Here is a 15,032-nt window from a genome sequence, read left to right as displayed (position 1 = left end):
TTCCTTCACTTACATTTGGAAATTTCTGCCTGATATAAAAAAATCCGGGACTATCCTTCTTCATTGCTTTTACAGAATTTTTTATTAGTCTTAGCTTGGGGTGTGGAGGGGGTAAAAATATTTTTTTTGGGTTCAACTAAAGGCTTATAAATAATATTTTTCCCATTTGGAGTTAAGTTGTTTCATTTATTCCACTCTTTGGTAACATGATGTTTATCATGCTTGGCTGTCCCATTCGCAAAGAAAACATTTGTATTTAGTGTATGTCTATTTGCCTAACTGTATATCTAACAAAATAGCTATAACTTTCAAATCACCACATATGTTACAGCTATGTTTTTTATCATTTATTTTTTCAAGAATGTCTTTCATCACATTGTATGCCTTTTTCAAATTAATACCATAAGCGATTGGTATCGAAGGATATTTGATACCATTGTGTAGTAGAACCACTTTTAAACTATACTTGGATGAATTTATGAAAAGGTATCAGTTCAAAACAAACATCAATTTTAAATTTATTTAGATTACTTGAGTTGAAACAAGTTTTGAAATTTGTGGTTTGGAACTAAATGGCTCTGTAAATTAATTTGTTTTCTATTTACCATTCACAAAGGAGTGACCACTTGTTTTAGAGAATGTCTTGAACAGTGATTATCAAAATTAAATTATATAGAAGTGTTTGTATTTGCCCTAATGCAATATTAATTTTAATAAGAACGATAAGAATAGCAGTTGTGTCAGTAGTATTTTAAAATCACATACCTTCATGTTTTTTGCCCAGTATTGGCTCATCAGAATTTTTGCCTAGATTACAGTCAAGTCTGGTTATCTACAAAACTGATAAGGTTGTGCTGTAATTTTTTATGGCAGTTTTTATTGAAAAATCCAAGCAAGTAATGAGAGTACTATTAATATAAAGAGACTTATTGACAACTTACAGAAGATAGATTAAGGGTTTGTAAATTTCTCAACTATACTAGTTTCACTATATATTTGCTATAATAGTTTTGTTGTATCCGTAAAACATTGCACACAGTCTTGCGTATTCTTTAACCAGTGCAATTAGGTTTCATTATGAAATTTGTCCTGAACAAACTGAAGAAATGTATTTTTTTTTACTGCTTTTAAAGCTAACATGAATTTGCACATGTAGTATGTTCAAACAGTTTAAATATCTGATCTATTAAATGCCTAATAACGTTTTCTCATTTTCATCACTCTAGTTGGGTATTTTTCAACAACCGGTATTCTGCTTATTGTCTAATTTTCGAATAGTAAAATACTTCGGTCAGTAATGGTTATTCCAAAAATTAAAAAAAAATTGGTATGTTTGTTTTGATGAGATGAATAAAAAATACTGCAACAAATGATTTTTCATGAATTATTTTGGATCCTAATATATATCTTGGCCTTCTTTCCATTTATATGACTTCTTTCTCATCACTGCTGTCTTCTTTGCTTATTCACCTAAATGTATGTAATAGTCCTGTCAGTACAACTTTGTACCTCATCAACAGCTGTAGTCCTGCATCTCCTTCTGATTTCTTTCTGAATTCTGGAATAAACCATATGGTGAATAACTATTTGTTTATCCTATCTGATTTTGACATTTTTATTTCTATTTATCTAAATACTTCAAAACTGTATTGCAATACTTAAAACAAGTGCCTAGTCAATATTATTTTATTTTTGGATCTTAATATATTTCAATCATATATTCATATTAATATTTCCAAACACTCTTAGTGTCCATTTTAAAAAATTTTTCTCTGATTCTATAAGTCTAGTCCTAAATAAATGTCTTACCTAGTTTCTACATAGTACTATCTTATTTCTCATTTCCTGGGTATAACATGCTTCTCTTATTCCTCTAGTTGGTATCACCTTAATCAAGCCAAAATTACATTTTGATATTATTATTGAGTAATTCTACTTAGGGGTTTTTTAACTAATATTTTAAGATCATCCACATAACAACAACTATAACAGACTGTGATATAAATTCATCTCCTTGGAGTTAGTATTCTACTATGGCTGTACATATATAAATTAAGTTTCATAAGCATAATTGGTTGATGCACAATACTTCATTCTGCTTGTCTCTGGGTATTTTTAGTGTTTGTGAGGGGATATAGTGAAAATTTATATGATGGGGAGGTGAGTGATATGATATAAGGCAATGTCCAGTTCGATCAGTTGCATGTGTGTTTATCGCTGTAGTCAAGCACTGCTAAAGTATAGTTGCTTCACATGTGTCTAAAATACCCTTTATAACCTGTGCAAAAACTATACTTACAAAACATAGGCTACCTCCTTAAAGAAGTAAAAAACTCTAAATAAAGTCAACTGCAGCCTAAGTAAAAATAACTTGATCACTGTAAAACAAGAATTAAGCTATGTTAAATGAACTAACAAAAAATGTTAATACATGAAATACTGAGCTCTAATTAACAATTTTATTACATTATTTACTGAAAAAAAAAAATACAATAATGGCAATGCACAACCTTTAAATTGTTAGTTACAATTAGTTTAAGTTTAGAAAATGCAATACCTAGATTATTATTAACTAAGTTAAAATGAATTAAGATTTTATTGAAACTGTAAAAGGGGCACACTGAAAATATAGCTACAAAACTGGTCAATAATTAACTATTGACCCATTTCATTTGTGGGTTTTACCCCCAAATTATTCAAGAAAAAAATACCTGATTTTTTCCTAATAGATCATTTAAAGATCATATCATTTCAAATAGGCCTTAGATCCATTTGATTGCTACACATGCAATCTTATTTGCAATGCTAACAAAATATAGTGTAATTGAGATATTATTCTATTGTGTAATAGAATCAATCTTACTTAAAAAAAAACTGGTACAAAGTTAAGATGTTTAGTTATCTCTAAGGAGTGTAATATTATATCCAAAAGATAAGGGATGACTTATGAAGTTTGTTAATAATATAGCTTCTGCTTAATCACTTCTACCTATATGCTATTAATCTAAAGGAGATTTGATTTTCCAGAAGTGGGTTTAGGCCATGAATGAGTGGTGATCTACTTCTAGACAGTCAAATTCAGAATCCTACCTGCATTTGTACGTTTGTTCGAATTTCTTTCCCTTCTCTCTTGAACATATATAATTTGTATCCCCCAAATTCTATGGTTCTGAATTAGATCTTCATCATTCATTACATTCCAAATACTGGGTGACCTAAATATAATCACTTGTTTGGTGGTTCAGAGCTCAAGGTCATATGGTTGAAAAGTCAGGGAAATCTAGATTCCTGGCTTTTAAAATAATGGCACATTCACATTCCTCTCAAATATTAATGCAAGTATAAAAATTGAAAATGTCTTTTCACAGTACTACTATTAATCTCTTCCTCCGCTGGACTACTAGTACCAACTTGTATGGAAATGATTACAGATCTGTATTGATCTCATTCATATATAATTTATTGTTACGGAATGGCCTAGAAATTGGCTAGTAGAGTAAGCAAACTAGGATAAATACTACAAAGTTTTAAACCAGAAATATAATAATGAGGATAGTAATGGAAAAATTCAGATAAATTACTTTACTCGTATTACATTTGATGCTGAAGACTGGTCTACTCCATTACCATCTGCAAAATTACCTCACATTCCTTGGTGAAATGATAATTATAAAAAGGCAATTACAAGGTAACAGAGTTTAATGGTCTTTTCATGGCAAAAAACTCCAAGTATCTCAGATTCTATTTTAATTATGAAACAGTTTCTCATCAGCTTTTCTGAAAATGCAGATGAAAGTATTGGATAAACTATATTGAGTCTTATCTGTAGAAGTACTCTACCTCTATTAGGCGAGGAAAACTAAGGTCCATATGCGAGTTAATTGTGAAATATCCTACTTTAGGTCTAACAAACAGTGTTACTTTAACTACTTCTTTGAATATGTTATAAATATTTTGGTCAATAGTTTTTGTCTAGTTTCTCGGACTACCTCCTATAATTCAGAATTTCAGGAATGCAAATTATATATCGAATTGCATAAAATTTCTGAATGAGAATATTTTAATTTATTGAATGTTCTATTTTAAGTTTTAACAGGTAATAAAATGTTCTTGTGATGTGGTCCCTGGAAGTGAGAGTATTTGTCTGTTATCTTATTTTCCAAATTTTGTGTTACAACTATTACATTTGTATAATAAGGTTGTGATGAGAATAATTTTCCTATTTCTCTCTCTCTCTCTAGAAGTGACATGACTGTCATTCCTATACTGAAGTCTGATAAATACAAGTTATTATGTGCCTCTAGTTACCAATATCTAACAATTGTTTCATACAGATTGTGCCAGCAATTCATGAACTTGTATGAGTTGTTTGCTAATCATTACACTAGTATTCTTGGGAAAAGCAATATGTTAGTATTCATTTATTATTTGAATTGAATATCTATCAGTAATCATTTTACACATTAATTAACTAATCATTATTATTTATAACACTACTGAATGAGTTTTAATTTTAAAATGCTTATTTAAATTGTAAACAGAACATAAATAATTGATATTTTAATTATAATTTCTTACAGAATGCCACCAATACTCATACAGTTGAGCTTGAGTAAATTTAACAGTGTGAGGTTACGATTACTCCTTAAAATTTCTGTTTTTACTAGAAAATACTGAATATGTATTGTGCAAAGATCTACTCTGAGTTGTAATCATATTGTATCATCCTTCGTGCAATGTTGATAAAATATATTTTGTGTTGTATTACGGAATTTGTAACTAAATGAACGCATTTATAATTACCACGAACCATAAATAAGCAAGCACTGTTCAAGAGTTTCTTCTAGTAGTGATTGATAGGTTTGTCTTTAAGTTTCAATGGTCTTATCAACCCGTAATCATTTGGGACTCTCGACAAAAGGCTGCTGCTAACAAAAAATTTAGTCTAATTTCCCGGTTGATGTTTGCACATCTAATAAGCGTCTGCCATTTTCTGTAACTGCATGCTCTCTACCAAAATGTACCTTGATTCTCGGAAAGAAGTAAATTATAATTTTAAAAATCTGTATTGAATGAAGGTCGATCGATTACTTAAGTTGGCATCATTGATTGAGAAAAACATCTGCCTCAAAAAGCCGCTAATATCACGCTAGTGGTGCGTGAAGCATGAACGTTTGAAATGTGACTTATTATTTTGAGTGTAAATTCTAAAGTAAATTTATGTAAACTAAATGATTTTGTATTATGTGGTTCACAGAAAAAAGTAGTATTGTAATATTTAAGTACATAATATTCAAAACTGATGGTCTGTGAATTAATTTTCCATGGCCTACCACAACCGTGATAAACGCAACCACTCTTCAACTTGACCCAGAATAGGTTAGGCCAGGGCCTATGAAGTATGTGAAAGTTTTGAGAAACTAGGCTATGTACAATATTATCACTAAAGTGAAAGTTAAAGAGAGAAGTAAAATGAAACACTATAGTTAGAAGAAACAAAATTTAATTAATTTTTTATTTTTACGTACGATTTATTCAATATCGTAGTGCCTTGTGAATTCTGTTTTATTGCGCGGATATTTTTGATGGCATAACATTGTTTTTCGTCGTTGGAAGAAGATATTCAATTTTCTTACCTTGGTTGTAAATTTCCAACCATGGCATTACAGACAAGAGAGTATGATTTAGAATTTGTTCTAAAATCTCTTTTTGCTGGAGGTAAATGATTTTATTTAAATTTTTTTTGTTTAATTTTATTAAATTTTTCATTTTCAATAATGAAATAAATTATCTACTACTGTTATATTATAGTACTAATTTGTATTTTGGTTTCAAAAGAAAGCTGATTTGGTTGGTTTGTTGTTCAGCTGATCCTAGATTACATTCATAGCAATGATGTGGCATTTTTCATTGTTTCATACTACACAATAAAAGAAATGGTTTATTGAGGGACCACCTGTTGCTGAAAGTATAAATTATTACTATTGTAGTAACTTCTTATAAATATCACCCTTCCAGTTCTTGTGAATTCTTAACTATAACTTTGTTCCCAACAATAATGCTTGCCATAACACTTGTGGGAATGAGAGGTAAAAAGGTCAGAGGCTTTTTCAGTTGTTGAGATATTCAGCCTAAAATTAAATTATTTTTTAAATTACTTAATATTACAAAATTTTGGGTTTTCTCTCTTATGCATCTCGCAACATGTTTTTAGTTATTTCTCTGGATTCATATAAAATTTAAAATTTTAATGTAATATTATTTAAATAATCATATTAAATGATTAAATAATGTTGTGGGTAATTGATTTTGTAAAACTGTTATATTTTTTTGGTCTCTATTGCTTAATAGATACAATAGCAGTCTGGTAATATCTGTTTGTATGAAGTGCACAAATCTATGTATCTTCAGTACACAAAAATTAATGTATTGAATAAGAATGTTACATTATTTCAGTATTGTTTAGGTTTACTTTTAGTTTAGTGAGTAAAATATATTAAATGTGTGAGTTAAACATGTAGCATAATATTTTAAAAGTACTTTATAGGTTACTTTCTTCATATATCAAGTCTGGATTTGGATGACCCAATTATCATAAGTAAAAGTTTGCATTTTGTTGATATTCTATTATTGTATAGTTCTTTGTCAAGTTAAGGTGATGTTTCATTAGTTGCCATGTAATAGTGTGCTGTAAAACTGCTGTGGTTATGAGTGACGTGACTATACGAGTTAAAAGTTATGCTGCTTTACTGTGAACTCCCAATGTCTGAGAAGAAAAGTGCTAGTCTTGTGTTTAGGTAATTGCAGGTTCCAAATTCAGCGAATATATGGAAAAAAACAATGCATAAATAAAGAGTGGTGGGGACACAGGGCAGAAAAGATCCAATCTTTTGCCCTCCCTTAGGACTATCTTATTTGCAGTTAAAAAAACTGATTTTTTTTATGAGAGTGAACTTAGGACTACATTTGATAAACATCTTCATTTTAAAATTATTAAAACAACTGTAATAACATTGTTCTAACTAAAAACCAAAACTAAAACTATGCTAAAAATCTTTATTTTATAATGTGATTGATGACAATTTTCTGGAGTCCAAAAGCAAAAATGATATTAGAAAGAATGTATGAGGTTTGTTCACAAAATACATAGACTAACGTCATAAAATAAAATATACTATATTTTGAAGTTACTTGTCTGGATCCCCTTCAAAGTACTCTCCTCCCTGGCACACACACTGATCACCCAACGGTGTTTCCAGTTTTGGAAACAGTCCTGGAATGCTTTGTTTGTGATATTCTTCAGTTCCTTCGTCGTATTTGCCTCAATCTTGGGAATCGTCTCAAATCTTCGTCCTTTCAAAGGTATTTTTGAGTTTGGGGAACAAGAAGTCACAAGAAGCGAGGTCAGGTGACTAGGGTGGGTGGAGAAGAACAGTGATAGAGTTTGGCCAAAAACTCAAGAGTTCTGAGGGCTGAATGGGCTGGAGCATTGTGATGAAAAAAATCAGTCGCCACTCTTCCACATTTCTGGTCTTTTCCGCCGGATAGCATTCCGCAGATGTTTGAAAACTTCAGTGAACTTCTCTGATGGTCAGATGTCGATTTGCCCGAACCTGGGTGTTGATTTTGTCTACGTGTCAGTTGTCAATTGACGTGGAAGGATGTCCAGGACGCTCATCGTCTTCAATCAACTGATAACCATCTTTAAAATGTCCATGTCGCACGCTTCATAACAACATCGCTGCAAATCATCTTGAGCATATTAAAAGTTTCACTCGCAGATTTTCCGAGTTTAATGCAACATTTCATAGCAACTCAGGCTTGTTCAAGTCACTCATTCTAAAATCCACCAAACGAAAAAACACACTTCACAAACAACCGCTAGCTAAGCAACCAATAATGGTATTTGTAATCAAAAAACTGCATCAGCTGATCTGTATGAACATGGTGACACCAAGCGGATTTGACTGGAACCAACTGGACCCGCGCAATTCAAACAGTCTATGTATTTTTTGAACAGACCTCGTATATGATTAAGTGACTACAAAAAAATTCAGTTATAATAAATAGAATAAAAATGCAATTTATTGTAAAATAAAATTAGTGAAGATTATTTTAATGATTACTTTGAAGATATACTGTGTAACTACAAAACAATCTGCAACCATTTGAGATAATTGTTTGCTCATCAATTCAGTCATTGAATGTTTGTTTCATCATCATTGGCCATTTTGTTATTTAATTAGATATTTATTTCAGGCTGGTTTTAAGTTGAAGTTGTTTTCCATCTTCTTGCTCTTTTGTTGTTTTATTATTTGCTGACAATTCTTCCACTTTTTTCCATTTTGTGTAATATGTTATGGGAATCAATTTAGTTACACTAATCAATTATTTAAAATACAAAAAAGGATTAAAGAAAACAAAAAAATAAATAAATTTTTAATGTGGTTGCAGTATAACATGAGAAGGGGTAGAACTGCAGGTCTTCCAGTCTGATGGATTTGAAAGCAATTTCTTCATCTGAGGATTTATAAATATTGTAAAATTATTCTCTTTAATGGCCTTTAGCCATTTAATAGATCTTGTGATCATTCGGCCATATTATCTTTTTTTAATTTTGTTTTTAAGTCCTTAATCAAGTAATCATTGCATTTATGGAATTATGGAAACAAAATTCATTCGATTGCATTTTCCTTATCCTCTGGCACAAAAATATAATTCACTTGTTTTTTAAATTTTCTATAATTCTGAAATCTTTGCATGTCATGAATGAATATCAGCTTCAAAAAATGTGTAATTAATTATTTAGAGCGACTTTGAGAAAACAGCCTACATAAAAAATGTCATTGTTTGTTCTTTGCTGGTGTCCTAGATATTTTACTTGTTTGTTCTTTACATTATTATGGATGAATTGTAATAGATATGACACTATTTTCTGGAACCTGGGAATCTTGTCTAGCCATATTCTCCATGTAAGAATGCATACAGCCTGAGCAATCACCCACAGTATGAATTCCAAAATTAAGTGTCCAAAGTCAATGTAAATAATAAACTTTGTTGTTAATGACAAGAGTGGGTAATGCCTTTTGTTCAATAAAAGCAGATAGAAATTTCATGGGGTTTTTACCCTCAACCTTTGCCCAGGCTAACCTTTCTTGAGCTGTTTTTGATTTATTTTTAAATGTTGTTCTTTAAAAGTAACAGCTAGTTCACATGTAGTGCCTTTTTAAAAGTCAACATCTTTTTCACCATTTTTTTTTATAATACTCTGACCAGAGATTGTGTATATTGCATGTGTCCTTTAGAGACAAATGAAATGCTAGGTTGAAAGATGTGTGCTAGTATTAGTAGTATGTTTTAGTTAGTAGTTATAGACACTATATCTTGCCAGTTATTGAAATTAGAATTTTAAGGATTAATCTTTTCCTAACTAAAGTGCTGTTATTGTATCAAAATTGTACATATATTAATTTTTATCAGTGTCACTTAGACCACTTTACCTTTAATCCCTCAGTTGTGAATTAAGTATTACCCCTTACTGCTGTTATGCACTTCAACATTTTGTTGTTTGTAGGTTGGCATTATAACAGTTTACGATAATATTTTTATTCTTTTATGTTGGTTAGTTAGTACCAGTGTATGTTTAATTATGAAAAAATTAGTCAGTACAATGATAACAAGTCGATTATGTGTAATGTATTGTGTGGACAACAGACAAAAACAAAGATTCAGAGAAAATTGGTCACGTATTTAAAAAAAAGTATACAATGTGGCCTTCATAATGATAAAAAGAAACTACACAAAGAACACAATCATCATCAAATACAATGACCTTGGAATATATAAACATAATATGTAATAACTATAAGTATTTTTTCATTAGAAAGATGTGTAAGTAAATCAGTTGTTTTACTAGCATCGTGAAAAATAAAAAAAGATAGTTTTTTATTTTCCATGTAATTTAAAACGTTTTCCAAAACTGGGAATTAACTAAGTTATTTGATTTTTTTGTAAAATCATATTGAAAGTTTTTCAAGAAAATTTTAAATTTTGTTTTGCATAATCTTTCAAATTAAAAAGTATTCATGTTATATTCAGTTTCCTTATTTACCTATTCATTGTCCTCTTTTTAATCATGTTATATTTATAACTATTTCTAAAATTTATATTTTATATTTATATTTGAATTTTCTAAACATATCACACCAAACACCTTACACATCTATCTACCCATATTTACTAGTATATAAAAGCTCATGTTAATTCTTACATATAAATATTTTTGCAGTGAACAATATGCCTTCTGAAAAAGCTTACTTTTTCCTTTCTGTGGTTTGGAAGATCAGAACTTTATGACATTGGTATGTTCTTGCTTTGTCGAGGGCTTATATCATTTTTTTATCAAACTAGTCTATTCAGATCTTGGCTGGAAAGATATTATAGGGATAGAGAATATATCTCCTGAGAAGGCAATATCCAGTCCGGGTGAAAAATGTGGAAGCGACTGCCTAGTAGCGCTCAAGTTCTTAGGCTTGTAGATTGCTGGGATATTCTCTCTGCTTGCATGGCTGGTAAACACAAAAAGGATGGCTATAAACTTCAACATTTTTTCAGTGGTTGATTAATCTTCAGAAAAACTATGAATTCATAATGAAATGAGCTTGTCTGATATTGGTAGTGTTTAAAAAAATGAAGAAGTGTTTATAGGGTTGAAAGAGTATGTAACAAGACTTGAAGGAGAAGGAATCAGATTAGATAAAGTATCTTCTTTTATGATTAAAGATCTGTTACTATACCTTGTCGGAAAGTGACATCAAACCTACAGATGGTTTCTTATTTGGTGGAAATACTGTTTTACAGGTTATGAACAAAACCAGGTGATGTGGTTTTAGGCATGAATTAAATACTTACTCTTACTCCTAGGGCATTTATATCAAAGTTGACATCTAGCCTTACCAACAAATCCGCTTCACCTGGGCCTGTCTCCTGCATCCCCCTCAGCAGCTCCAACATTTTCCAGATCCGCTCTCACCTGGTTCCACCATCTCTGGCGTGGTATTCTATTGGGGGTACCTTCCTTCAGGATTACTCGTCATCACTTCCTTCAGCAAACACCTCTCCTTCCTTCTTAGTACATGTCCAGCCCAACGGATTCTTCTGCAGTTAATTTCACTCACTACATCCGCACTCCTGTACAAGTCCCTGATCTCCTTATAATGTCTTCTTTATTCTTCCTGTTCACACATAGGCCTGTATATTTTCTGCAGTACCTTATTCTCAATTACTATGAGCCTTTTTTTCTTCCTTTTTATTCATTCTCCATGCTTTAGCTTCGTACAGCAACACTGGGCAGATTTTTTTTTGTACAGTCTAATTTTTGTTTTGTATGATAAGGATTTTGAGGACAGTATTCTGTTGCATGCATTAAGCTTCTATTCGCTGAATTCAATCTATTTTGTACCTCTGGTTCCTCCGTATTCTCACTTGATATAGTTAATCCAAGGTATTGGTATATCACTTGATATACTTAAATCCTTTCTCAAATAACCTTTCTACCTTTCTCAAATTCATGTCCATCTATTCATAGACGGCTTTCCCTTCGATTTGGGTTTCTTGTAAAATGCATGTACTTAGTTTTGGTGTCTTTTTTTCTTTAATAACGTTTTTTCTATTTCTCTTATATATATTTTGGTTAGTACACTTTCATCTTCCAGACTTTTTGCGATTATCACTATATCATCTATGAATGCCAGTATATTTATTTTGGTTCTGATCCTAACACCCAGGTCCATCTCTGCTACCTTCTCTAATGCTTCCTCCACAGCAGTATTGAACAGAACTGGGGCGAGCTCATCTCCCTGTCTGACTCCTGAGTTTATTTTAAAGGGTACAAAAATACGTCCATTAACCTGCACTGAGTCCCTTGACTCTGTGATGCTCATTTTAGCTAGGTTTATCAGTTATTTGGAGACTTCAAATCTGTCTAGCTTTGTCCATTGTCTCTCTCTAATTATGCTGACGTAGGCTTTTTGAAAATCAATAAAAATCGCGTAGAACTCTAAACTCCCACTATTTGGACACAGCTTGTTTTATTATGAATATCTGATTTGTTGTAGCTCTATCCTTTTTGAAATCTGACTGATTTTCTAAGATTATTTCACTTGTGTAATGTTGTAGGTCATTCAGAATAATTTTGGAGACAACCTTATAAGGGATACTAAGGAGTGAGATACTTCTGAAGTTACCGCATTTTTCTTTTTCCCTTTTTTTTGTGTACAGGTACAACTATTGCTTCCTGCCATTCAGTTGGCATTTCCTCCTTTTCCCAGATTTTCGACATTATTTCTCACAATTTCACTACATACATCTTCACTTACATCACCTCCCTTCTTCAGTATTTCCCCTGTCACTCCATTTTCCCAGGAGCTTTGTTGTTTTTAGTGCCTTCACTGAATCCTACACTTCTCTGGTTGGTGGTTCTACATTAGGTTGCTCATGATAGCAGCTAATCATATCACTTTGATCTGGAGTAGCATCATGTTCCTCCACATTCAGTAGATCATAAAAGTATTCTTGCCATCTTTCCAGAACTTGTTGATTTTTGGTTACCAGGAGGCGTTCTCTGTACTTCACCCTGTAGGGCTGTGGGGTGAATCCTTTTTTTAACCTTAATTTTCTGTGGAAGTCTTTTGCATTATTTGATGTGTTTTACTCTTCAGCCTTGTTAAAAAACTATGTACAATTACTTCTTCCTCGTCAACAGTTTATTGGTTTCTCTGTTTGGCTTATTGTAATTTTCTCTATCTTTCATGCTGTTGCTATTTGTCCAAGCATTTTTAGTTTTAATTTGTTCTACCATTTGCTCAGATTCCTGGTCAAACCAGGGTTTTTTTTTGTTTATTTTCTTTTTGCTACACACTTCTTCTGTTGTATCAAAAACAGTTTTTTTAAAGTTTACACAAATACTATATCTTTACTACTTCCCATGTCCTCCAGAATCTTAAACCTATTTTCAAGTTTGAGTTTGAATCCCAAATAACCTTGCATGGTTATTTGCAAGTCGTTCATTGTCTATTCTTATCTCATTTCCTTCATCATTTATTATCTTGATTGCTTCGCTTTCACTAGAATCAGTGAATGGGTCACTTTGACTAGAGTCAGTGAATGGTTAGTCTCACACTCTGCCCCTCTGACACTTCTAACTTCTGCTATACTGCTTTTGTGTTACTGATCATTAAGCACATGGCCAATTTTGTTTTTAGTCACTCCATCTGGTGATGTCCAAGAAGTTCATTGACATGATTTCTCTATTCATCCTCTGCCTCTTCAGTTGGTGCTTAAAGGTTGATTAAGGATATATTCTTAAACTTTTCTCTTAGTCTAATATTGCGCATTCTATTGTTTATTGCTTCAAAATATATTACAGATTCCACAATTCTCTTACTTATAGCAAATCCCACTCCATTGTAGTATCTATTATCATCAAGGCCACAGTAATACAATATGTAATTCTTGGTGTTAATTTTCTCTGCTAGTGTCCTTCTCGTTTCCTGAAGTGCCACAGCATTCAGCTTATACATATTCAACTCCTCTGCCTATATGTCTAGTTCCAGGTGTTGCCAGTGTTCTAATATTCCACGTAACAAATAACAATTTTTTAGATTGTATCCGGGTTGTCATCCATTTATGCTGTTCAGTTTCTGAGGTTCCTTGTTGGTGATTCATAACAATTTAGTTTTTATGAGGGGTCGTTAGCCCAATGCACAACCTCCAGTCTGGAGGACAGGGTATCTCTCTTAGTCTGGCTCCTACCTCATAAAGACCTGACCGGCATGAGAGACCCTACTGGTAGCTAAACTACCACTGGTATAATTTTTGAAGGTGGAGCACACAAGCCGTCTTGCCATAGCAAGGCGAAGATACCATCAAGTGGGATGAATTAAGTAAAAACAAAAATTCTTAGTTATACTGTTTTATTTGTCGAATTCTGCATCTTAAGTAGTTTTATTACAAAATCAATAAATTTCAACATTCACATCCTTCATTTGGGAGTCATATAATCAATATTCAGTTTCTGTTGTTCACCATATAACTTACACTCTGTTGTGGTTGTAATTTGTTTCTTAATTCTTCTTTTAAGTGATTGAGATCACATAATTTTTGGGAGTAAACAATGTTTGTAATATGCCCCCACTAGAAAAATCACAACAGATTGGGTCCAGACTTCTTGGAGATCAGGATAGAACTTTCTCTATCTGTTGATCTATTTGCATATTTTTCATTCAAAGGTTTTCTGACAAATGCATAAAAATTTAATTACGTTTTTGGGTTCATCTGGTTGAGGAAAGCTGTAGTCATATAACATATCAAAATGAACAAGTCCATTAATCATTTTTCCAGCAAAAAGACACAGTTATATGATTTTTCATTAAATCACACCATACATTTACTTTAGGTGTAGTGTCCTTTCTTAAAAATTACAATTCAATTTTCAGATCCTCATTTAGTGAATTTTCCGTCCCTATTAACACATTTATCGAGGTGAAAAGTATTTTCATCCATACCAATGACATCATTTAAAAATGATCTATTTTCATTAATTTTATCTTAATTTCAACAGTGAACTGAAAATGTCTTTCTGTATCAGATATTTTTATTTTTTGCAGAAGCTGAATCTTGTATTCAGACAAATGCAACTATTTATGTAGAACTTTATAAATAGTTGTTTTTATAATTTTTAACTCAATAATTTGATAAGCTGTGGATTTATTAAGACATGATTAGATATTGCATATTTCATTCCAACATTTTCTTCTGATACTGTTAGTCTTTCAGGCAGTTCCTGGTTGAAAATGAATCCTGTTTCTTTGAACTGATTGAATCAGCATCATATTGTTTTCACATGGTGGTCCTTTTCTTATGTACATTGAATTACAAAGAAACACATTTCTGTAACAATACAGACTGATGCAGTAATTAGAATGGCTGTTATGCAAAGTTTTTCAGTGCTTTTATTGCTACCACAATAATTT

At 31.7% G+C, this 15,032-nt stretch overlaps 2 protein-coding genes across 5 annotated transcripts in view; one reads left to right on the top strand and one right to left on the bottom strand.

Annotated features, from left to right (window-relative positions):
- The window catches only part of LOC142328440 (protein 5NUC-like), a 49,650-nt gene extending 44,507 nt beyond the window's left edge, over positions 1-5,143 (bottom strand). Inside the window, exon 1 of the mRNA XM_075372202.1 lies at positions 4,579-5,143. The gene's annotated coding sequence lies outside the window, so the exon portion shown is untranslated. The remainder of the gene's footprint in view (positions 1-4,578) is intronic.
- A 17-nt stretch (positions 5,144-5,160) lies between these two features.
- The window catches only part of LOC142328445 (solute carrier family 25 member 16-like), a 75,101-nt gene continuing 65,229 nt past the window's right edge, over positions 5,161-15,032 (top strand). Inside the window, exon 1 of one of the 4 annotated variants that reach the window (XM_075372240.1) lies at positions 5,161-5,718. In XM_075372240.1, the coding sequence (XP_075228355.1) occupies positions 5,658-5,718 (61 nt within the window). In that variant the 5' untranslated portion in view covers positions 5,161-5,657. The remainder of the gene's footprint in view (positions 5,719-15,032) is intronic. The other 3 variants (XM_075372231.1, XR_012757273.1, XM_075372216.1) reach the window with 3 other exon arrangements.

This window comes from Lycorma delicatula, chromosome 1, assembly GCF_047948215.1.
Source record: "Lycorma delicatula isolate Av1 chromosome 1, ASM4794821v1, whole genome shotgun sequence".
NCBI lineage: Eukaryota > Metazoa > Arthropoda > Insecta > Hemiptera > Fulgoridae > Lycorma > Lycorma delicatula.
This window is presented reverse-complemented; position numbering and strand designations above follow the sequence as displayed.